Source organism: Glycine soja, chromosome 9 (assembly GCF_004193775.1).
Source record: "Glycine soja cultivar W05 chromosome 9, ASM419377v2, whole genome shotgun sequence".
NCBI classification, from domain to species: domain Eukaryota; kingdom Viridiplantae; phylum Streptophyta; class Magnoliopsida; order Fabales; family Fabaceae; genus Glycine; species Glycine soja.
The window spans coordinates 39,177,484-39,204,222 of NC_041010.1; the positions used below are offsets into that span (position 1 = coordinate 39,177,484).

At 32.5% G+C, this 26,739-nt stretch overlaps 2 protein-coding genes and 1 pseudogene across 2 annotated transcripts; all 3 read right to left on the bottom strand.

Annotated features, from left to right (window-relative positions):
• Nucleotides 1–2,502: 2,502 nt before the first annotated feature.
• On the bottom strand, nt 2,503–9,251 carry LOC114368813 (annotated as a pseudogene).
• On the bottom strand, nt 8,891–10,125 carry LOC114368815 (LEAF RUST 10 DISEASE-RESISTANCE LOCUS RECEPTOR-LIKE PROTEIN KINASE-like 1.2). The gene has a single exon (XM_028326078.1). The coding sequence runs from the start codon at nt 9,745–9,747 to the stop codon at nt 9,136–9,138; it is 612 nt and encodes a 203-aa protein (XP_028181879.1). The 5' UTR covers nt 9,748–10,125; the 3' UTR covers nt 8,891–9,135.
• Nucleotides 10,126–19,971: 9,846 nt separating this feature from the next.
• LOC114425202 (protein SAR DEFICIENT 1-like) lies at nt 19,972–25,269 on the bottom strand. The gene is made up of 7 exons (XM_028392015.1): nt 25,050–25,269; nt 24,774–24,849; nt 24,004–24,565; nt 21,644–21,804; nt 21,323–21,520; nt 21,110–21,209; nt 19,972–20,690 (listed from the first exon to the last, which is right to left on the bottom strand). The coding sequence occupies exons 1-7, from the start codon at nt 25,139–25,141 to the stop codon at nt 20,410–20,412; spliced, it is 1,470 nt and encodes a 489-aa protein (XP_028247816.1). The 5' UTR covers nt 25,142–25,269; the 3' UTR covers nt 19,972–20,409.
• Between the last annotated feature and the right edge of the window lie 1,470 nt (nt 25,270–26,739).

Sequence of the window (26,739 nt, forward strand, 5' to 3'; positions counted from 1 at the left end):
TGCTCTTCTAGGATTTCCAAGTATTAAAGAAAATGAGAAGAGATTGAAGCCTCAATTTCATTGTTTTCGTGGGAAGAAATTTTTGCTTTCTACTATTATTATTTCGTAAATTCCGATGGTGAAAATGTGGTGCCCAAATTTCAAAACGATCCAATAGTTAATCGGTCCAGGAACAAGGTTGAATGTATGCAGGAAAAATAAAGGAGTTGAAAGAGAAAAAATTATAACTAGGATACTTTAAATCTATTATTTACTCTATTTTTCTTCTTCTTTATTTTATTGTTTTTATAAAAATAAACTCTATTTTCTCCCTGTCAAATCAATAGATATAACATCCTTTTTATTTTCTAAAAACACATTTATTTTATTTACCTTAAAACAATTATTTTTATTAATAAAATTATTTTACCTTATTTATTCAAATACAAAAATTTCAATATTTTTTAAATTATTTTATGAAAAATGGAGTGTTACACATAAAATATTCACCATTTTTTTTATACATTCAACATCTTTATAACCACAAGACTACCATTGCGTAGATTTCCTTTGCACAAAGTATTAAAACCACCTTGTCCCAGTTTAACTTTGAAGTTGTTGGTCATTTGCTTGACATATGATAATTAATTTATACCTTTTTAGAGTTAGAGCAGCATGATTTTTAAGCAATGCCTCAATATTTTGGTTACTTTTCGTAGTCAGCCCTAAATGTCCTTGCCAGGTTGATGACTTGTATCGTAAACAGAGAATTGCCATGCATATAATTAAAAAAATCCTACAATTGTTGCACCTGTAACACCTGTTAGCGAATACAGTAGGAACATCAATGAACATTTTATATATATACTGTACAGTACGAGTATCAATGAATATATAATACATGTACTGTATTTCTATAAAATAATGCATGTTTGACATGGTATTTCCAATATGAAAGTTACTGTGTTTGGTCTTTCTTTATTTGCCTGCACCGAGTTACGGATGCCAACATAATTAAGTTGGAGAAAAATAGTTAAAATGCAAATATTGATGTCTTAATTAAGAATCATGTTATGCATTTCATAAGGTTAGGCTCCTACTTTGATCGTAGAACAACCCTAAAAACATCTATTTTCTAAACTATATGTCCTAAATGGGGGCAAAAATGTAACTAATCGTTTCAGGGTCATTAAAAATAACAAAAAAAATAAAATCAAAAGGCATCATCTAAGCTTGCCTATCCAACGGTTCTTCCTTAAGATCAGATGTATTGCAGATATTTCATAAATATTAAAGGAACCAGTAGATGGGGAAATTAATATAAAAGAAATTAGTGTTATTACCTATGATGAGTTTCCCCTTTTTGTTCCATTTATTGCTTGCAACAGCAGACAGTGAAAGAAAAGAGGAGTCCATTAGAGAGTATGGGTCACAATTTTGTTGGAATGTCATTCAGATAGAAAAAAACCTTTTATTCTTTACAATCACTTAACTTTGGAAGGGGAATTAGAAATATGGCATGATCAATATATATTTCAGTCACAGTATAGTTTTCCACAGTACTTCAACAGTGCAGACGTGCACTCGTAAAATTTATGACAGGAGTTCCTCGTTTTCCTACCAAAGTGAATAAAGAGCAATAACACAACTGGATTGAATTGTACAGCCTAACCAAGAACTGAAGGTGGCTATGGTGTAGTCTAATAATAAAATTTTAGTCAGATCATTTTGTGTTAGTTAAATTTTTCAAAGAAAAACTTATTTTTTTTTCTTTTTAATGTTTAATATATATTTAATACATTTAATATTGTTACAGTTGAACTGTTTTGTGGCTTCATTTTGTTTAACTAATCAGTTTAAACAGTTAGACATAAATTGGAAGTCTAAATGTGTTAGAAAGCTAATACAAAACTACAATAGAACTAAGAAAACTAATATTAGAGAAGCCACAAAGAGGATTACTGAAGCATTTCTTTCATTCCCAATACACAGTACAGGCCATGTATTAAGTAGTTATCCAAACGAAGGGCACGCAATCTTACAATTGTCATAATCTTACAATAATCCCAACCAAGGCCATACTGAATTTCAATGAAAAAATTTGTAAAATTCAAACAAGTTATTTTATAATTGACTGAAATTTAATTACCTTCAATTGAATTACTCAGCATTTAAAATCCTTCACCCAAACAAAGGGTTATAGTAACACTGATTTGTTTCTCCTCTGCTTCTATAGATAAAAGTCAGAAGGCCCGGCGCTCTTAGAGACATAAACTTCTCCTAAATCTAAACCTTTTGTTTAACAAAAAGTAACTCTTCATGCAATATTATATAGAGTGCCATATTATTGTTAGTTGACAGTGGCATTGAAATTTAAATTGCCTAATGCAGAAACTCAGTCACAAAAATAAAAGTCACACTAAAAAAATTATTGATCAAAGTCTGTCGAACCGACGACAGATAGAATAACAAAGGAACACACCAAAACAAAACTAATAAATATTGGCCGAGAAGGAAAAGAAGTTGAAGAAGACGAAGGCTAGCTTTCAGTTATGAGAGCGAGGGAGTCACATGTTATGTTGACAGAATTATGAAATCCACTTGGTTTTAAAAGTACAGTCTAATTATGTTAAACAATTCATTTTACAAAGTATATAACCTGAAATATCATTTATCTACCCAAATTACAAAAAAAAAAAAAATAGTTTATCTTGTGGGAGATTCTGACACTGACCTAGTGGGAGAAGAAAGAACAGGTTTTGGGGGATATCCAGGGAATTCATTTTGCCTTCTAGCATATCTACTACTCTAGTCATAGCAGGTCTATCCTTTGGAAAGGTTTGAACGCACCATAAACCCACTACAGTCATTCTCTTTACTATCTCATTTTCTTCCGTTGCCATCACCCCATTAGGTCTCAAATCTCCACCCTGCTCTAGCCTTTTGTAGATCCAATCTGGGAAGTATATCTCACTTGTGTGACTTGCTTCCGCATTAATATTATTTCTCCCTCCCACCATTTCTAGTAGCATCATTCCGTAGCTGTAAACATCAGATTTGTGTGAAACTCCGCCAAAATTTCTATTCCATACTTCTGGAGCTACATACCCTATTGTTCCTCTAGGGTCTGACATGGAAATAATGCTCCCTTTCCTAGGACAAAGCTTTGCAAGCCCAAAATCTGATATCTTAGGGCAGAAATTCTCATCCAAAAGAATGTTATGTGGCTTTATGTCAAAATGTAAAATTCGAGTGTTGCAACCCCTATGCAAGTACTCTAGTCCTCGGGCTATACCTATGGCAATTTGCCAGAAATTATCCCAACTCAAGGATGCGGTGGTTTCGAGACCCTTTTTGTATATAAACTTGTCAAGGGAACCATTGGGCATAAACTCATAAATGAGAGCTTTCTTGCGTCCTTCCAAACAGAATCCAACAAGTGTGACAACATTGACATGAGAAGTTCTACTGATGCTAGCAACCTCATTGATGAAGTCTTCACCATTTCCTTTGGATTCATTCAATATCTTTACAGCCACAGGACCACCACTGAGTAGCTCTCCTTTGTATACTGCACCAAAACCACCTTCACCTAGTTTAACTTTGAAGGAGTTGGTCATTTTCTTAACTTCTGAAAATTTGTATCTCTTCGGTGCTAGAGCTCCATGGTTTTTTAAGAATGATTCTATATCTTGGCCATTCTTTATCGTAAACGAAAATTTTACTTGTGTGGATGACTTAAATTTAGTACAGCAAATTATGATGCATATCATGAATCCTCCCATTAGTGCACTTGCAACCTGTTAAGAGATATATAGGAGAGTAAGGGGTTAAAAGAATTTTGAATTCCTTTCATTTTTGGAAGTTAATATTTATTCGTTTAAAATGTTCACGACAAACAAGACCCAAATAAATAAGAATATATAAGAACACGACGGTGAATTACCAATGCTTGTAAATTCAACCACAGATATGGTAAGAATAAGAAGACTGCAGTTAATTATGTGTTTTTTTGTTATTTTAAAGACGATTTTTAGTTTTTTCATGGATATCAGGTTATTTTTAAACAAGTGTTCCCGAAGGATTGCAAAATGTTTGGTGGCTTTTTCTTCCAAAATTGAAAATATATTTTTTCAAAAGATTTCATTTTCATTAAGAGCATTTGTGAACATAAAATAAATCAATTAATCCAATACATATGCCATTTTTTTATCTCACTGTTATTAAATAAAAAAGATTTGTCATATATATATATATATATATATATATATATATATATATATATATATATATATATATATATATATATATATATATATATCACATACAAACACGTCTGTGACAAATCTTTTATTTATCATATATTTTGTTGAAAATTTTTCCGTAATTATGGAGCACCGCATTCATTAAATCTTCATGACATCAAATACATGGAAAATAAAAGATGAAAATTTCAAGATTTTGGAATTTCATCTTTGACTCTTGATATCATATTTATTTTAGAAGAATGGAGATAACATTTTCAAGAATTCTTGAAAATATGAAAATTAATTTACATCTATTTATTACTCTCGGAAAAAGTCATATCCCTCCACTATATAAATGGAGGCTTGTAAAAAGTTATTGCAAGTAAGCAAGTGAGATACGATCTTTCAAGAGTGAGAGAGGTTTTTGTAATCCTCTTTGAGAAAAGAGTTATATTTTCACTGGTGAGTATTTGAGAAATATTATAAATTATCCTATTGGGTAAGATTGAAATCATTCTAATCCTATTTCATAGTGGAGAGATATTTTGTCTGGACTTGGTCTAGTGATTTTTCCCTTTTGTATTGAGGGGATATTTTCACATTAAAAACTTATTAGTATTGTTCTTCTTCTCTCACTCTCTTTAATTTTCTTATTGTCTATCTTAATCACATGGGGACAAAAATTTATTGTTAGTATTTTCCAACATACATGAATGTATATATTTTTTTCTATATTATTTCAACAAATATGTTTGGTTTTTAAATTTTATGATTTTCAATCAACTTAGCAAGTAAGTATATAGTGTGTTGCTATTATTTTTCATATTGCTTTCATTCTAGAATAATTGATGTTTGAGGTTTTTTCACACCAATTAAAAACAAAATTAATGTTACTTATTGAAAACAATAGTCAATTTGGATTATTTTTTATGTTAAAGGATTAATAACTTTAGAATTTTATGTACTATTAAAAGAAATGCTAGAAACAAACTCTTTAACAGATTTTTTTTCTAATCATATTTAATGAAATTATTGAAAATTGAAAATTTTTGTTAGCCCCATAATATATTTAATGAGTCTCTCTTAAATTTATAATTTTTAATGAATTTTAATACAATTAGAGAGTGTGTTGCAACTTGCAAGTACTCCTGGTTAAGAGAAATAAATATGCACAAAGTAGCGAAAACAAGTTCAAGGAAAACTCGATCTATTTACCTATAATGAGTCTCAACTTCCGCGGATCTGCAACAGTCAACAGGGAAAGCAGAGATGGGTTAGCATTGTGCCAATTCAAGGAGGATATTGTAGTTGAATATAACAAGCATAAACATGTATATTTATGTACTTTCACCAAAGGCCTCATGAAGAAAGTACATGCTAACTGCTATGGCATGATATCTGAAAAGAGGCACAATGGGAATTACAATTAACTGTACACTGAACTAACATCATACAATTTAAAAGTTAACCATAACATATTTTTTTTTTCGATTTCAAATTAATGAAATGACTTGATTCTAATTTTTTTTAATATAAAAAAAAGTTAGAACCTAGTCATATCATTTGGACCGTTTTCTTAAAGACTAAAGCGTAAAGAATACTCAATTTCAGCCTATTTTCTGCATGTAAATCCTGACAACTGATGAAGAAATCATGACAATGAGACAAGGACTTATGGTATAGGTAGCTGAATCTTTTCATGAGACAGTTAATAATTATATCAAAGAATTACACAGTTGATTTTGTTACTGAGTCTACAAAAATACAAAATAGTTCTCGTGGCTACATATTGTGTAAAACCAAATACACTTTGCAAAAGTGATCATCTGGCATGTAGAATTATAGATGGTTTAAGGCGAGTGTCAGACAGGTCAAAAGGAAAGGCAAAGATCTGGTATACTTTGGTTAGAATATTCTAAAATGGCATATTAGAATAGAAACTGCATTTGTACCCAAAAGAGGGAAATAGAAAATTAAACAACTAAAAAAGAGGAAAGGAACAGAATTTGCACACAGAGAAAGGTGCCTGCTGAACAAACAACAAAAGTATAATCACAATATTTCCAAAATGTATTACTACCACTACCACAAATTTTTAAGTAGGACTTATCCTTGCAGAAGCAGAGGAACTGATTGCCATCAAATCAACAACGTCCACCACTTTTCTCACAGTAGTGGCAATGAGGTGCAGTCCAATTCAAAACAAACCCCGTCTTCAAAATCTCAGTGTAATTCATTCTCAATAAGCTACTGATATTAACAGCTTCATTGATGTTCAATGGCGTAGTAACCATAAACTGGCACTCATTCAAGGAATAGTTTTTGTGCTCCAGTGCCTCCTTATGAAAATCCGCAAAAGAAAAATGTGTAGCATTTTTAGCACAATCTACTTCGTAAGTGGGGTAATCTATAGGTTCTGTGGAACAGTTGTAGAAGAAAGAGAGATTCCAATTTTCTGAACTGTAGGTGAATGGAGTTTGATCAAAGGTGTAATTATATAAGGGAACAGGGCACTTGTCCTCATAGACATCTATGTCGGCCACAGTAAATGAGGAGTTAGAGTAATAGATATCTTTCACTAAAAACTCATAATTAGAAGTTCTGAGAATTGGATTTTTGTCCATGCAGGTGATCTCAAAGTGAGGGTAGCCACAAAATGGTTCCTGTTCATAAGGAATCCAGAAAGGATACTTAATGGGTGGACCAGTTCCACAGCTTCTAGGTGAGCAGGCCTCAAATTTTGGATTAGAAGATAGAACAGTGGTAACCAAGAATAAGATAGAGGTAATAATGCATAGTTGAGGTTTATTGTAATGGAAGGAGATTTGGAGGATCATTTGGTTCTGGAGATTCGAAAAGGATGAAGAGAAGAAGGGAAACTGTGAGGAGTCTAAGGTATGCATTTAGAGGAGATTTCAGAGTGGTTGGTAGGTATGTATTGTGGAAATTTTTCCACGAAAATATGCTACTATTTTGTAATGGGGTTAATGATTGAAGTTTGAAAACATAGATGAAGACAAAACAAAAGTTCAAGCAATAGGTAACCAGTTATTCGCTTTTTTACATGATGAGGAAGTAGGTTAACTCCCTATCTTTGTTTTCCTTGGCTGAGTCAGTGATAATCTCGAGCTATGTATGAATATGATAAACGTCGTAATGTTATTTTATTACCAAGTCATATTTCTTGTCTGAGATATAAGCTTCAACTATTTAATTGATTGTTTTACCCCCACAAAACATGTGCAAAATTTCAATCAAATAAATCCTAATTAACTTTTAGTGTGTTTGGGAGGACAAAAAGGATAGGGAGACAATTTTTTAAATTAATTTTAAATTAAGAAATTTATATAACATTCATAAAAATAAATAAACATTAGAATATTAAATTTATACCAATTTATTATTTTATTTTTATTTAAGAAATTACATATCAAAAATGATTTTTTTCCTCTTCCTAATGATTGTTGGTACAGCCAGTTAGCCACTTGTATGCATGATACATCCATGAAATAAAAGTAAAGGAAGGAAAAGAGGAAAAAGGATGGATCATACTTTTCCGTCGTGTACCACCATATTTATCTAAAGGACATTTTTAATTTTTTATAACTTTAGACCACAAAGAAAAGAGAATAAAAAAGTCTGACTACAAAAAATGTAGCTTATATCACATGCAAGTGATATACAGTAAAAATTAACATAAATATTTATAGCACCTTTCCTCAGACTGTAAATTATATATCAATAATAATTTCAAACATAGATATAACAGTTTCCCCTCTTAAAAGAGTTCGCTGGAAATTTTGTCTTGAGCCATGCTCATGTATTCTGTTAATAATATATGCATGGCAGTATATTATGTTTGAATTTATTCAGCAAAGAATTTTTAAATACATGTAATATACGAGCCATGAAAATAAAATTGATAGGTTGGCTATTAAGAATCCATTAACATAGTAAAAAGAATGATGGTTATAAACAAATTTAGACATAATTAATATAGCAAAACAACAGCGACACTAATTCATAGAAAATTACTTGATATATTAAGGGCTATAAAGGAAAAATATCAGGAAACGTGACTAAAAGTCAAAGCGAATTGACACGTATAGGAAAAGGAGGAAAGACTGAGAAAGGAAAAACCAGACAATGAATAGTGGAGAGAAAATACAGGGAATATGTTAATTTGATTATAATTGACACGTTCAAAGCCGTAATGGATCTAATGGGAAGTGAAGCGAAGCTGTAAAGAAGGAACCACCAAATATAATAGTACTTGTAAGGGACCATCTGAGAAGGACACAGCGAGAATTGGAAAAAATGTGCAGTCAACTACTCTAGTTTTTATCTAAGTCCTGTCAACAAAAGTAATTATTAAATAAGAAAAAGTAATTAAATTTTACTTATATTTGAAAATAAAAATATAATCTAATATGATATCAGAAATTCATCTTATTCCACTCTGTTTTTGTTTCTGGGTTCCTGAGATAACCTCTGTAGGATGTATGTCCCCAAGTTAATACCAAAGCTCATAGATATGCTCTATAGGACTTGCTGGAGAGTACTACTGGGTGGGAACTATAGGAAGCCAGGATCGGAAACTTCAGTAAATAATTGCATGTTGGGTATAAAGTATTTGAAAAACAGAACCAAAAAAGAAGTGATTATAGTTTCAAAATAAGCTAAAATAAATATGAATTGTTGATATGGAAAATTCCAGGATAGGAATAATGGTGGGTTGCTCCAATTAATTAGAGATTTGATGTGGCTATTTTTGGCCTGTGAGTTGCAACAGAGATGGAAAGAGCAAAGAGATGCTTCTTCATCTTCAATTGTTGCATCAAATTAAATGACAGAGAAAAAGAGCACCCAAGACTAAGCAAGGCTGTGAGATGACGTAGACGAGTGAAGTTCAAGAAAAGAGGATAGAAGACGTACTTCTTTTTAGAGGAGAACAGTCTAGGGAATGAGATCCATCTGGGCAGTAATAGCATGGAACCACATCATGTCCATCAATTTCATCCTTCCAGCACTCTCCTTCACTTCCCAGGCATTTTGTGCAATTTTCAGAAACATCATAAATTACCTCAAACCCTTCGCATATGTTGTTGCTGTACAATGAAGAATTGGGATAGAGGAAGTGAGTGGCATTCGCATGAATGTCATCAGATATGTTCTTAGATTGCAGAGAACAATCGTTGGGGCCAAGGTCAGTTGGCACTACTCTCATGGTTCGAGTGGTGTTGTCGACGTTCTCCACCGTGAAATTATGTGAGGCAATTAGAATAGTAGTAATATTATCATGGTTGCAGCTCAGCCTGAATGCTTGGCCGCCACCACATTGAGGGGGTCGGTTCTCTCCCCAGAATGGATAGAAGATGTCGGAAAGTGTTCCGCACTTGTATGGCCATTCCTTACAAGCCGAATAATTGAAGACAGGTGGTGGTTGAGAGAGGGACTGCGGCAGAGTGATAAAGAATAAGCAAGAAATGGACGTGAGGAGCATGTGGATATGGATATCCATTCTTACTTCCAACGCCCTCTAAAGCCTCTCGCTTAAAATATCCATGCAGTCTCTCTTGATGCCAAATATAATGTAAAAGCTTTAGAAGCAGTTCTCAGAAAATGAAGCAAAAAGTCCTCTCCCAGGAAACTACCACCCTCTTTCTCCCTCACCCTGTGCCTTCTTCTCACATCCCCACACCAAAACAAATTAGTATTCAAAATTCTGAAAAACACGACCCAGTCTCCTCTAGTACTCTTGCTTCCTAATTCACATTGCACAATTTCTCATACTAAATGTCTTTTTAATCAACTACAGTACTATACCCAATTAAACAACACACGGCATATCTCACCTCACCTAACTTTACTTCATTAGACGGAAATACTATATACTTTTACTAAAAATAAATAAATTAACTTCCGTGTGACAAGGTGCAAGCTATTTGTCTAGCCAATAAATCGATTATCTGCAGACTTTTTATGGCAGGGGACGAACTCAATTTCTTACTTCTTTTCTTCCTTTTGTGTGGTCAATGCTTTTTTAAATAGTGTAACACATAATATTTTTGTAATCAACTTTTTATTATTAGATTCCTCTATAAATTTGTATATTATCAAGTTAATTTTTTCTAATCCAAAGAGTATAAACTATCCATTAGGGTCGTGTAATTTACATTTTTATTAATGGAAAGCTTTGTGCAGCAAGGAGAATCTGCAAAATATTATTGATAATATGTTGAGTACAATATTGCATACACGGTGTTTTATATTCAACTTAACAAACTTAATAACTAACTCTATTCTAACTCATTGCCAACTAATCTAACTACCCTTTAACTGAAAATAACTAACTCCATCTTCTGCATACAGCTGTAATACCCCCCAAGTTGGAGAGTAAATGTTAATGAGTCCCAACTTGCGGATAAAGGAAAAGAAAGTTAAAAGTATTAAGGGCCTTGTGAAGATATCAACAACTTGATGTTGGGATTTCACATGAACAAGCTTAAGGGTGTTGGACTCCACTAACTCACGAATGAAGTGATAATTAATATCAATGTGTTTGGATCGTTCATGGTGAGTTGGATTAGATGTTAGATCAATTGCAGATTTGCTATCACAGAAAAGCATGGCAGATGGGATGGAAATCTCAAAGGGCAGGAGCAATCGTCTTAGCCAAATTACTTCATTGGAAACTGAGGAAAGAGCTCGATATTCTGCCTCTGCTGAAGATTTAGACACAGCGGTTTGATTTTTGGATTTCCATGATATTAAAGCATCTCCTAGAAACACACATGAACCAGATGTCGACCTGCGTGTGTCCAAACATCCTCCCCAATCAGCATCTGCATATGCAGATAAGTTGAAGGAGTTACTGGCTGGAAAATGAAGACTCTGACCCAGAGCGCCCTTGATATATTGTAGGAGATGATGCACAACATCTAGATGAGGTATTCTTGGATGCTGCATGTATTGGCTTAGCTTGTTAACAACAAATGTAATATCCGACCTTGAAATAGTGAGGTACATGAGACAACCAAGTAAGCACCTATACATTGAGGGATCGGGCAACAAATCACCACTGAGCATGTTGAGCTTTAAATTTGGATCCATTGGAAGAGAGGATGGTTAGCAGCCAAGAAAACCAGTATCCTCTAACAGAGAAAGGACATATTTTCTTTGAGTCAAAAAAATTCCCTTGCTAGACTTTGCAACTTCCAGGCCCAAAAAATATTGTAAGGAACCAAGGATCTTCAGTTTGAACAAGACTTGAAGCTTAGCTTGAATAGAATGAACACATGTAGCACTTGGGCCAACAAGCAAAATGTCATCTACATAGACTAACAGAACAACCAGGGAAACACCTTTGCTAATGGTAAAAAGAGAATAACCATTCTTTGATTGAGAGAAACCATTCTCAATTAATGTTGTAGAGAATTTATAAAACCACTGTCTAGAAGCTTGTCTAAGGCCATAAATGGATTTGTTGAGCCTACAAACAAGGTTTTTATCAACTGAAGTGTACCCTTTTGGAAGTTCCATATACACTTCCTCAAATAGACCACCATTCAAGAAAGAATTATCCACATCAAGCTATAAGATTGGCCAATTTTTAGCAGCTGCAATAGCCAAAAGGACTCTAACTGAAGTAAGTTTAGCAATTGGAGAAAAAGTATTCAAAAAATCAATACCATCTTGTTGTGTGTAACCCTTAGCTACCAATCTAGCTGTATGGCGATCCACAGTGCCATCAGGCTTGAATTTCACTTTGTACATCCACCTGCAGCCAATGCATTATTTACCAATTGGAAGAGGAACCAAAGTCCATGTGTTATTGGATTCCAAAGCTTTGATCTCAGCTGTCATGGCTTGGCGCCATTCTGGAAAAGGAAAAGCTTGATGATAAAATTGTGGCTCATAAATGGTGGAAACCTGAGCAATAAAGTCCATATAAAGAGAGTGGAGGTGAACCAAAGAGCAATGATCTTGTATAAGGTGAGATTTTTTTCTGGGTTGAGGTCTAATGTAATCAAGAAGATATGGTGGAGGGTTTGATGTTCTAATGGATCTTCTCACAGAAGGAGAAGGCAAAGCAAATGAGGTACTAATGGTAGTATCTACTGCAGAATCAGATAATTGAATAGGTAGGTTATTTGTGGCATGAGGGATATTAGGTTTAGTGGCTCCAGGTTGAATGGTTGAGGACATAGATTCAGGAATAGGTAGGGAAACAACTAGGTCACTAAGGAAATCAGGTTCTTGAGATGTATTTGGTAAAGTTTGAAAAAGGGAAAATGTTCTCATGAAAAACTAGATTCCTTGAAACATAAAATTTTCTGGTATATAGATTATATAGCTTGTACCCCTTGATGCCTTGTGGATAACCAACAAACACAAAAGGTATTGCTCTTGGGTAAAACTTATTCCTTTCATAATTCAAAGTAGCTGCAAAAACAAGGCAACCAAAAGATCTCAAAATTGAATAATCAGGTGCAGAACCATAAAGAACCTAGAATGGAGTATTTTGTTTTAGTAATGGTGAAGGAAATCTATTGATAAGGAAAGTAGCAGTAACCACACACTCTCCCCAGAAGGTAATAAGCACTTTGGACTGAAAGAATAATGCTCTAGCAACATTAAGCAAATATTGATGCTTCCTCTCAACAACTGAATTTTGTTGAGGTCTTTCAACACAAGAAAACTGATGTAAAGTGCCTTGAGATGCTAGGAAATCTGTAAGAGCTAACTCATGCATTATCTGATCTTAGACATTTGATTGAAGTTGCAAATTAAGTCTTTACCATTGCAAAAAAATTCATTATTATAGTTAATGATTCAGATTTATGTTTGAGTAGAAAAATCCATGTAAATCTTGAACAGTCATCCATAATTGTTAGGAAATATCGATAGTAAACATAAGTTGAATGCTTATAAGGTCCCCAAATGTCACAATGTATCAAGTCAAAGGGCTGAGCAGAAACATGATTAACAGAAGGGAAAGAAAGTCTACGAAACTTAGCAATAGGACACACATAACAACTTTTGGTGGAGAACTCATTAGGTAAAGCAAAAGGAATTTTATTACTTAATATTTTCAAAACACTGTTTGATACATGGCTAAATTGATTATACCAATTAATGGCTTGAGTACAAGTGCTGGAAACAACATTTATACAGGAATTATGATCAGAAACATTGCAAGTGGAATGTGTATCCTTGAGGTTCAAAACATAGAGTCCATGAATGAGGTCCCCTCTACCAATCTTCTTGCAATGAGGCATTTCCTGTATGACAAATTGGTTGGAATAAAAACAAACAGAATAACCTAAATTGGTAAGAAGGGCACTAACTGAAAGGAGATTAAAGGTAAAGTTGGGAATGAAGGACACATTATAGAGAGTTAGAGAAGGAGATAAATGTACAGTGCCAACTGCAATGACTGGGACAATTGCATTATTAGGTAATTTAACAATTTGATTTGAGATATAGTGATAAGAATCAAAGAGATCAATGGCACAAACAATGTGAGTGTTGGCACTCGAATCAACAATCCAATAATTTTGAGGAAACTTAGTAAAGAAGCAAACAAGACCATACCAGTGTTGGAAGATTCAATATCAGGAGTAATGGCATTTGAAGTGTGTGTTTGAAGCAAGCTCATGAGTTGGCTATATTGTTGAGCAATGAGATGAAAATCAGGAACAGAAGTAGATGGTGAGACTTGATTCATTGTTTTGCTTTCAGTATTAGAAGAAAAATGTTTATTCTTCTTGTAATTGGGAGGAAAACCATGTAGCTTGAAACACCTATCTTGAGTATGGCCAAGTCGACCACAATATGCATAGAGAGGTCGATTTCTGGAAGAAGTACTAACCTTGTGATCAGACTGATATTTGGAATCCTTAACAGCAAAAGCATGAGATTGTGAAGCATCATTGCTAGAATGGAGAGCAGAAATAGAAGTACCAATCTCTCTCTATTTTTCTTCTTGAACCACTAGAGAGAAAATTCGATTAATGAAGGGGAAAGGATTCATAGAAAGAATCTGACCCCGAATGGAACTAAAGGATTCATTGAATCCCATCAAGAAATGTATGACATACTCCATCTGTGCATAATCATGCCAAGGACGAATGCCATTACAAGTACATGAATGTGCAGGCTTTAATTCAGAAATTGATTCCCAAATGAATCGCAACTTGAAATAATAGGATGAGACAGACATAGGCTTTAATTCAGTAAGATTTTTATTCACTGGCTGCAGTGTCTTTGTCACGTTAGTGGTGTTGTGATTAGATTTTTTTTTTCCTATTTTATATTTTTATTCAATACATCAAGACAAACTTAACCAAAGGGGAATGATAAACGAGAGTAAAATGTACAAGATATAGAATTGAAGAAGAATCAGATACATGTGTTTTAGATTGTTTGTGTTTTTTTTTTAATTAGAGTTAATGTTTTATCTCGAGTGTTATAAAAGTTATCGTTGATTAAAGGTTAGTATAAATTATTAAAATAAAACTGTAATTCTAATAAAAGAATAGTACTTAAAATGCAAAATTTTATCTAATTTTTGTGCAATAAAATATATACAATGAAGGTGGAAAGGAAAATTTCAAAAACAATATGTGCTTTGCTGGAAAACGTACCGTTGTCCAAAATTAATTGTGCAAGCAAATGGTAATACGTTAATTAATTAAACTAAAACTCTCCACCTACATTTATTAATTAACTTAATTAAACCCTCCACCTACCGCTTTTTATTATTTTTAATCTTTCCCTTATATTAAAAGAAAATCATTTACAACTACTACGTTTGAGATAAGGCCATAAGGGAATGAGATCGAGTCTCCTACTACTTTTCCCATTTTATATATTGTTATAGTTCAGTTAATACATGCTTATATTATGTTCTTAACAAAATTGTATTCGAAATTCGGAAATTAAAAACACGACCCAGTCTCCTCTAGTACTCTTGCTTCGTAATTTACATTGCACAATTTCTCATACTGGAAGTTTTTTTAATCAACTACAGTACTACACCCAACTAAACAACAAACAGCATATCTCACCTCACCTAACTTTATTAAAAGGAATACTATATACTTTTACTAAAAATAAACTTAATCAATTTCCGCGTGACAAGGTGCAAGCTATTTGTCTAGCCAATAAATCGATTATCTGCAGACTTTTTATGACAGGGGACGAACTCAATTTCTTACTTCTTTTTTTCCTTTGTGGTCAATGCTTTTTTTAGATAGTGTAACATATAATATTTTTGTAATCAACTTTTTATTATTAGATTTCTCTATAAATTTGTATATTATCAAAGTTAATTTTTTTCTAATCCAAAAAATATATAAACTATTCATTAGGATGTGAAATCTAAATTTTAGTTACTTCAGTTGAAACCTTCGTCAGAACCTAAAGAAAAAGAAACGATTAAATTTTTCTTCATAAATTCACATGTAATAACAATTCATTAATTATCGTTATCTTGTTAGGCGTGCTCTGTACATTTTTTATAAACTTTGACATAACCATCTTAACAATGGCCTTTGTCAAGACTATTTCAAATAGACCAGTCATATTAAATTTGTTTATTATTTTAAATATGAATGGCGTGCTCTGTACATTTTTTTATAAACTTTGACATAACCATCTTAACAATGGCCTTTGTCAACACTATTTCAAATAGTCCAGTCATATTAATTTTGTTTATTATTATAAATATGAATGTATCGTAGGATATATGTAAAAGTCGTATGAAGTATAAATGAAGTCTATAGTTTGAAAGATATTCCTCATCAAAAGGTCTATTTTATTTTTGTTGTTGCAAATATGATAAAAGAATTGACTTACATACTCAAGCACAAGACATGCTAACTTATTATCATGGACATTCTATGAATAAGAGGTGTACATTTAATGCAAGTATTAAATGTTTCAACATACTCAAAGACTTCAAACGAAGATCAAAATGCAGAATTCAACTATTGTGAGACAACAAATACTTGAAGATAAAGACCATATATAGAAAAAGCTTTGAATAAACAAGACATGAATCATTTACGTGAATTATTGTTTCATTCTTTCTTGTAAAGTTTTCTATAAAAAAAAACTAAAAGTGTTCAGTGTTATATTTGTTTGTAAGGCGATCATATATTTAGTCAAAGCACCTAGTATTTCTTGAGAGAAAAAAACTAAAAGTGAGTGTTATATCTGTTTGTAAGACGGCCATATATTTAGTCAAAGCACTTAGTATGTCTTGAGAGAAAAAAAACTAAAAATGAGTGTTGTTTATTTGTTTACAGCTAATAATGGCATGAATTTAAGTCAAGCTTGGAGTAAAGCTTACAATCTTTAGAAGAGTTTTAAATTTCTTAAAACATAATTCAACCTCCTTCTTTGTTATTTGCTTCTAAACTCATAATTTGTTATTATTTTTTTAGTAACTCTTGTAATTTTGAATGCGTTTTTAAAAATTCACATATTTTTTTAAAATTTTATAAATTTATAAAATTATAAAATTCTTTCAAATCTTATAAATCTATAAAGTTATTTCAAATTCTTAAAATTATTAGGATGTAAATCCATTAAAATTCAAATAATCATAAAAGTCTCATAAATAAATTTGATAAGTCATAATATTTATATATAATCTTTAAAATTCACAAAGACTTTTTCTTATGCTAAAATAATTTTTTAAAATCTTAATCCAATACACCTACTTAATTGAATATCAATGAAATTTATTGAATTCCTTAAAAATTCCTAATAGTCTTGATCTTAATTAATTACCACAAGACTTATTTCTATTATTTAAAAATCTTAAATATCTCATTACTTTTAAAAAAATGACTTTTAAAATTCTGTAAAATCTTAATTGAATACCCTTAATTATGACAATTAACTACTCAAGCATAATATTCATAGTAAATATAAAAGATTATGCATTTCTTAATATATAAAAAATTAAGATGTTTATTTGACAAAGCCCCGAGCTGCTAGCTAGCCGCTAAGAGTCCCAAAGACTGACAAGTGACAACTAGTTTTTTTATTTTTTTTCATTCTAACTATTATACCGTTATCAACAGATCTAGACTTTCCTAAAGTACCAAGACTCCTATCATCTCGCTTCAGTACCCTTAGGTCCACTTTGGTGTCTTAGACTACACTGGTATTTACAGAAGCCCAGATGTGACGTACTGGTTATGATTTGCAAATGATGGAAGTAGCAATAACGGGGTTATTTGCATACATGAGAGAAGAATTTCAGATGCATTAATTAAGTTCTTTTGTTATAATTATACAAGCCAGTAGTCACCATCCATCATCGATTTTGTTTTCCCTTTTTTAGAGTATTTCTTATGGTTCCTTACAGAATTGAAGGATTTAGACTATTTAGTAGGCATGTGAAATACTCCTATGATTGCTTCGGTTATTAAGACTGATTTTCTGATTTGTCTTGAACAATATAGGACAGAATATTTAATTAATTTTACTTACTAGATTTTAATGCAATTTGACTTGTCTGGTGTTCAAAAAGATCATTAAGAAGGTAAGCCCACCTTCGCTTGGAAATAAAGAGGTGTGTTGAATATAAGGAAGGTTTACAGAAATTCATGTATGGATAGGAAATTGAAGTATGCAGGCAGAACTTGAAATTGGTTATTTTTGTTTTAATGCTAATTTACTTACTTCATTGTTCCATAGTATATTGGAACAATGAAGTAATTACCAACAGGTGTTTGGTTCCAAGTCATTGTCACATAGACTTGTGCTAAAGGATTTCTGGCCATCAATAAACAGTAATTACCAACAGTAACAGTATATGCTAGTTCATGAAGGATTATGGCCCATCAATTACTTAACCGTATAATGGGCCCTAATTTAAACAGAGATCCTATATATTAAAATCTAAAATTTAATGGTAAAGTTGTTGTGCCTTAAACCCGTTGGTCATAGTTTTAAATTTGGAAGCACACTCTTTGCATATACAAGGGAAGGCAGCGTAAATACGTCACTTATTTTACAATGAAAGTCATGTCAGTGATTAGCAAGCACGATAATGATCTACATCACTTATTTTACAATGTATATTTTATTTTAAATACGACCAACAAAGGACCATGTTAAACAACATATAAAAGAACAATTGATTTTATAGGAGCAAAATATGATTACAACTTTCCCTCCCACAAGTCTTCCACTTAACTGCTTGACATTTTAACTACCTTCGTATTCTCCTGTTACAGCTATGTCTCAATTAAACATGGTAGTTTCATCATAAATCTTTTACTGAAATTATCAATAACCTTCGAACCAAAATTATCAGGAAATCTATGCCTTATTATTATCTTGACCAAATGAATATGGGCCGGGCAACATTTAGGAGCTTTTTTTCTGTCTTTTTTTAGCTCAGGAAGGTTTAAAACATAATCAGAATAAGGCTTTTTAACATGAATACCACAATCAAAAATGGGAAATCTAAAACCATATAAGTGGATAACGTCACATTACAGAGGCTAGTTAAGTACACTTGTTTATTTTGTGGTTGTTAAAACTTTATTAACAGATCAACATATGCCCCAGTAAAGGCATGTTGAATTTAACAGAAAGGAGGAGCCAGGCTCATGATTCACAGATCCTTCAAATGAGCCAGACTAATTTGATTTCTCCACTGTTTTCATGTATATGCATTAGAAAATCAGAAGTCCTGAGATAAGAACTATTTCTAAATCTAAACCTAGGGGTTTAACAAAAATTAACACTTCTTAATTACGATATTGAATTACAGTGCAATGTTATTGTTAACTGACAATGGCATTGAGATTGAGATTTAAATGAACTAATGCAGAGACTCAGTCGCAAAAGTAAGAAAACTCACTCTAGAGAATACTGTTGACAAAAAGTCTGTTGAACCGATACACAGCATAAAGACAATTAGACACATAAAAGTCAATCATCCATTGTGAAATAAATGAACTCAGAGAAAGATACAAAAAATACAAATATTAATTATAAGAATAAGAAAAGAACTTCAAGACGAGAGACTATCAAGAAAGAGGAAAACACATTTGCCACTTGTCCATCCTTTGCAACTGATTTGATCCAAGTCAACAACTTTGATCTCACCTACAGCTACAATTATATTTGACCCTGACTTTTACTTACATAGCAGTACATGTAGCACAGTTTAATCTAGCATTTTCATTCAATTTGGTTGCACGTGTACAACATCCACTTTGTTTCAAACTGAATTAAAAGTACATCCTAATCATGTTGAGTGATCTGTTTTACGAAATAACTTGAAAGATCTACCCAGATTGCAAAAAACTAGTGGTAAATTCTGGCACTGATCTAGCTGGAGAAGAAAGAACAGGTTTTGGGGGCATTTCTAGGGAATTCATGTTTCCTTCTAGCATATCTGTTACTCTACTCATTGTAGGTTTATCTTGTGGAATTGTTTGAAAACTCAGTTTGCTTAAGTTGATTTTACAAACTCTGTAAACTTAAATTTAACCCAAATTTAAATTTGCAAAATTAAATCCAAACATGCATTAGATTATCATGGATCATATGCTATGACTTTTATATATTGTCATCTTGACCTAACAGTATAAACTATTTAACATTAAGCAAGGCTTTTATAGATCAATTTTCCTTTGTCCTACGAATTTGTCTAATAAGGCCTGAAAAAAAAATAAGAACATTCAAGGCATCCAAATCAAAACCAAGAATATGGAAAACTAAAAGCAGACAAGGGGATAACATGCATTATAGATGTTATTTTACAACACAACATACTGTTTTGTGATCGCTAAACACTTTGGTAACAAAGCAATAAAGCCCATCCAGGAGGCAGGAGCCATGCCCATCATTCACATGATCCTTAAAATGAGCCTGGCACCTATGCTAAGACAAATTTGATTCCTCCACATTGCTTACACTTGCTTGTATGTAGTATATACAGCAGAAAGTCAAAGTACTTTACTACCTATGTTTTGACCTTTTTTTATCCCTTTTTGCATGGCCACATCATTTAGGGGCACACCATCACTTACGAACATGTATAAATTTTATGAATTACACAAAGATCTTATACATATTTATAAGTCAAGCCTACATACATTTATAGTACGTACTGTACATGGTGCATTATAGGAACTTTTGGTACACCTTAATTATGCCTTGTGGCTCCATCAACATCCACAGAGCTAGAACCTGAAGCGGTTATGTCACCATCCGATTGTCTCACTGAGAAACTAAAAGGAAAGCCATTGGCAAACGGTGCTGGGCTATAGGCTTGATTCAGTGACCACTCGCAGCATCCCATTTGTGTATTGTTGTTTGCTACATAGCTGCCTGATTTGTCACTGTAATACTGATTCTGATCATATGTTGTTTCTACTGAGGCAGCTGCAGGTTGATTGTTTGCAAATTGTTCCACAGTTTGATCACCTATAGTTATTATGTTCACATCAACATCAGTTACTGTGGCTGAATCCAAATAAATGATCACTATATATAGTGTTATTAAAATGGAATTAGTTTTTTGTCGAATACAGAATTTGAAGTTTTGACAACATGAAATAAAATGGAACACTATGCAATAAGTTTATGATTGAATCAACTTGTATTTTTTTTTATTTCCAATCAATTTCAGCTAATAATTAAGTATGCTTAAAAAAATGTGTGTGAAATCATCTCCAATAGTAACTAGCTCTTATAGGGGTTCTTACTACAACTTGCTGACATGGCTGCTAAGTGTAGAAATGTTGTTCTTATAAAAGAACTGAGTTCCTAAAAAGTGTTTCTAGCATTCCTCTAATTATGTATAATTAGGCATAGACATGCAAAAGACCTAGAATGGAAGATACCTTGGGTTAACAAAGCAATGTTATCATTCAGAACTTCGTCAATCTCCTCCAAGTTACTCCATCTAGCATATGCTTCTTTCACCAATTTGTCTATATAGGCCTGCAAATGTAGAAAATAACATTCACTAAAATGAATTAGCGGACAAAAATCCAACACAAGGGTGCAAATTAAGGCAACAAATTGAGTCCATGTATAGATGATATTCATTGTACCTTATTCAAATGGCTCATCGGATCCCTGTTGGAAAATGTATGCCCATTGACATCTGCTCTTATTAATTTGCACACTGGATCCAGAAAAATAGTAAACTCTGGTCCACGATAAATGTACATCTTGCTCCCGATGTCACAGGTCATTGCATGCTTGATAGTGACTTCCCACATTTTGTCTGACATCCCCATGCCTAAAATCTGGTTTCAGAACAAAAAATAATTAATTTCATATAGTTACTTAATTTCTTCATTAATAAAAAATTAATTGTTTTTGTGACTAATAAAAACACATGATGTAAAGATAGATAGATAGATAGATACATTTCTTAGCTTAAGAGCATCAATGACTGCTAGTTTGAGAAAGTCTTGCACTGTTTTGATCCCCTCTGATGACAATTTTCTGTGGAAAGCTCCATCTTTACCTATCTTCTCTAGGCGCCAAACTTCGTCATGAAGCATTGGAGGGTGGTGTTTTTTGTACACTTCAAATGTATAAGAATAAAATTAGTAAGAAATAAAATATAGATATTTAGTATATCACACATATCAATGGTAAATTCCTTTCTCAACTGGCAAAAATGTTAGATGCAACAATATATGTGAAAATGAACTCAACGTTAAATTAATATGAATATAAGATTATTCTTACTAGTTCAAAAATGGACCCCCCAAAAGAGTCCTCACTAATTAATTAAGAAAATTACCACTAGACACGTGCTTGGCCTAGTATCTCTTTAATGTTGAAACCATTGACTTGAGATTGATCCACAACCAGCAAATTGCCAAAAAGAAAGTAGAAATCGGTATGGTGTCCGTATAATATACAACAAACAATAAAAGTAAAAGATACTATACGTCACAATTATTTTGGCATATATAAATTGGGATTAGCCAAGTGGGTTAAATTTTCTTGATTTCACACTAATATGGTTGCCTTTGGTAGGACCCTTGAGCATCTATCTGCTATTATTTTTCATGATGCACAAGTTGCTTAGCTGTGTATTTGACCGACCGTCAGTGTTCAGTTATCACAAAAGAATGTTCAAACAAAACAGAAGAAACAAAAGTGTCGGATTGACCATAACTAACTAACACGAAAAGCATGAAAAAGATATGTCCTTCCTAGTTGGAGATACAGCCAATATGTTTACATTACTATCATAAAGTGTGACATATTAATAAATGTGGAACGACAATCAATTTGATATTGAACTCTTCTACACCAATAAATTATTAGATTTTTAATAATTATATTTGTAAATGTTACTACAAATTTTACATTTCCTTAAAAAAAAAATACATGTATATTGTATTGGATAGTGATCCTTATACAAAGAGTGATTTAATGACCAGTTCTGATATGCTGATTAACATGATTTCCTACCATGCACTAAGCTTCATGGATTGATAAAGTTATCATTAAAATGTTGTAATGTAATTTATCGTATACGAAAAATTTTATGTTTGTTATTGATAGTATGAGATCAAAAGTAGATATTGATAATATGAGATCTGTCAAGGTTAGTTATGTCATTTTTTTTGGCAAATCCATGAAGACTAAAATATCTTGTTATCAAATGTTCTAATAATCAGGACAGAAGTGATTGAATCAAGAGACTTTTCTTTTTCTCGCCAGTAGTTATCAACAACCTATATGAGTTTATCAAAAAAATGTAGTATATTTGCAGAACAATTATTATTTGGCACGACACCAACTAATTAGCAATAGTAGTTATTAACAAATACCAACTACGAATAAATTAAAGCGAACCCATGGTCAAAGCTTATCAAGCACATAAGTAGTTTGAATACAATTAAAGTGAGATTGAGAAGAACATTTGATTAAAAATGAACATTATTCATATATCAACCAAAGTTCCTCATCGAAATTGACATTCATTTTAACAAAAAAAGGATATTGAATAGAAGTATAAAATAAAATGTTAGACCAAGTTAATATAAAATGAAAGAACGCTTTAACATATAAGTGATAAAAAAAATTAAAGAGAAGGTTTTCCAAGAAACTATTGGCACTAATTACATATATATGTATCAGCTTAATCATATCTTGATCAATTCCTTTTTTTTTAATAGGCAAACAAATTTTATTAAGTTTGAGAGTGCAAAGAGTATACTTCAACCCAATACATCAAAATTGCAATTCATATATACCCTGTGTATGCATAATTAATACATACAAATATAATTGACCAAAGCTCAAGTTACATTAAAATAATAATTAGTAAACCCTTGCTCAAATCTTATAATATACTATTATGTGGTGTCCATAAAAGAATTATTCATTCATGCAACTTTCTCGAAATTCTTTTTTTCCAATGCATTGCAAACGGAATCGGTTTTCAATGTAGCAACTATCCTAGGGAATTTTGGACAGCACCAAAATTAGGCGGTAGCTTGGGGTAAAAGGATCGAAAGATATGATTTAACAAACTTACACCATACCAAGCTAGAATGAATACTGATCTTATTCTTAATTAGCACATAGTATTATTCTTGTAGAAAATGATAAAATGACTTGGCATGTTTGTAAATCATTCGCAATGATATCGCAGATGAGTTGACTATATCCTTATATATACTTCCACTAAAATAAATAGGGAAAAAAAAGTATATATACTTCATAATATAAAAGAATTGAAACACAAGTTGTTGCAACTTACATTCTCCACGGTGATCCTTAACAACAAACGCCTCAGTCATGGCTTCACGAATCCGAACACCGCCTGGATTAGTCCCCGGTACCACCCTCACCGCAACTCGGAACTTCCGGCAGCGAATCCAGCTGGAATTATCAGTGAACTCAATGTCTCCGGTTGGTGCAATTCCATCACGCATGATCACATTCAATTCTCCTGCAAGCAATGGTCGCTTCCCATTTCTCTCCTTCACTATGTGCCTATTGAATTCCTCACTAGTCCAATCCTCATCATTGTCATTAAGAGGAAAGTCTCCATCAACAACCACAATCTCTAGCTTGATGGCATTTGAGAGACTTGTGGGGACTCCTTGGCCATTGCTTTTGTCCATTAGAACTATGTTGATGGGGTTCCCATCAACATCAAGAATTCTGCTACCTGTGAAGATTGGAAGGGAAAGCCTTTTGCTGAAACATAGTTGCAAAGTTGAAGGTTGTTGCTGATCCATTGCTTGGAGCCTCAGTGAAGGAGACCTAGCAAAGGAGCGTGACCATTGTCTCATAGCTTGGTCAACTTCTTCTCCAACCTAACAAAATTAAAGAATTAAAATGAATTAACATCAATGAGAAAACTACATCAAATCAATGAATGCTAACAAGTTGTTCAAAGACAAATATATAGTTACAATTTAAGGCTTAATATAGCTTGCCATATGCATGTGGAGAACAAATTAAACTAACTATACATATATTATTACATATATATGAATCTTCTTGAGAAGCTTAATGACTCACCACTCTTTTAAGCAAAGGTTCCATGGCTGAGAAAAGGTTCTCCAAGTTTTTCACCATAACCACTTCTCCTATAACCCTGTCAAGAAAATATATAGATGAATTAGAAGAATGAAAAGATAACTTGAAGTATAAGATGTACGATAGTTGAGCTATATAAATGGATCAAACAAACTAGGAAAAAAAAAAGATTAGGGAATGAAGAACAAGTAGATTCAAGCAAAATCAAATAATAAACCCTAGCTAGCTAGCTAGATAATTTATACAAACAGTACGTACGAAGCAAAAGAAGGTCTAGTATTCCTCATCCGTTTTCCGCCAGGATTCTCAGGGTCTTGATCAGAATCATTGAAAAACCTTTTGGCAGACATTTATCGTGAAGAATCTGAATCCTGATCGAGAGTGAAACTAAACGGGTTGGTGTGTTACCTGAGGTTGCACTAATAAAGCAAGAGAGGGGCGAAAGCTAGAGAGCATTTCGCTTTTTATGCACGAAAATATTGTGTGTCATAGAATATAGTTCATGTTATAATAATAAGCATAAACAATACCGATCGAAGGTTCTAGGAATATTGAAGGAAATAGCGTAGCACTTAGCCCGAAAAAAACGTTTGTAGCCTATGGTGTGCATAGATAGATGATGTAACGACTTTGGCGTCAAGAGTCAAGGCAATCAAAAGTCAATCAATCTCTTTCACTTCTCACAAAAGCTATGGGGCAAGTGACCATGGGACCTCCTTCCTCTCTCTATGGAACGAATGGTACCACTCACCATCTCATTCGTATCGATGTTCAAAGTTAAAATGGTATATGTGACACGATCACGAATTATATGAGGATTTCAAGGAAAATCTATAATTAATTATCACAAACCATATGTATCTTTAAATATAATAATCAGTAGTGCCAATTATAACAAAATAGTAAAAAATTATTGAAAAAGGCAGAACTCATCTTAATTATTTTTACACTTTGAAGGAATTAATATCCAATTATTATCACCTAACAAATGTCTATAATATATATATATATATATATATATATATATATATATATATATATATATCATAATGATTTTTGTTGCTTAATATAACTATTGGCTATAACGTTCAAATTAAATATCACTTACGAAGTTTTCATCAGTTTCCAACCGCTTGGATCTTCGGACTAATATAAGTACTGTTTGAAACAAAAGCTCTAATTAAGAATGTTTTTTTGTTCATCACATATATTATTGAAATCTCTTTTTCTAAGATTTGCTCTCTTGTTATGTTTGTCTTTTATTTTGAACACTTTGATGACTACCGGTTTGGTCAAACAACATGTTTCTGGGAAGGACCCATATATGGAATGCGTGTTGGGATGTACCGCGTGGAAAGTCATGTACGAAAACAAGAAACTCACCTTGTAATTACCTAAGCGCAGCAAAACACATAAACTTATTCTTATTAGTGTTTGTTGAAAGACAAATTTTAACTTTTCTTATTATTAGATGACTGAAGTCCTATATTTTTTCAACTTTGAGAAGTGCTTGAACTGTTAATTCGATGTGAAGTTCTTGTTTGCTAGCTAGCCACTCATGCCAGTCATGTGCATCAATCAATATTAGAATAAGAAAATCTTTTTTGCACGTTAAAAAATTTATAATTAATACTCAAATTACCATTCATGAATTATTTCTACCGAGTTTAATTAATTGCTTAGTTAGTTGATGCTGTATATATCCATATATGCAGGAACCACACACACAGGAAAATTAATGCTGATCGATTTTGGTGCCGCGAAAGAGGGAAAAAAGTTATACATCTAAATTGAGCATTGGTGATAGTAATATTTGTAACATAATAATCATGATGGAGACCTTAGCGACCAAATTCTTCTCATTTACTTAAAATGGTGCAGCGAAATTTTATATCATTATGTTTTTTTTTTTGTTGTTGAACAAATATAAATAATTTAATAGTATTAA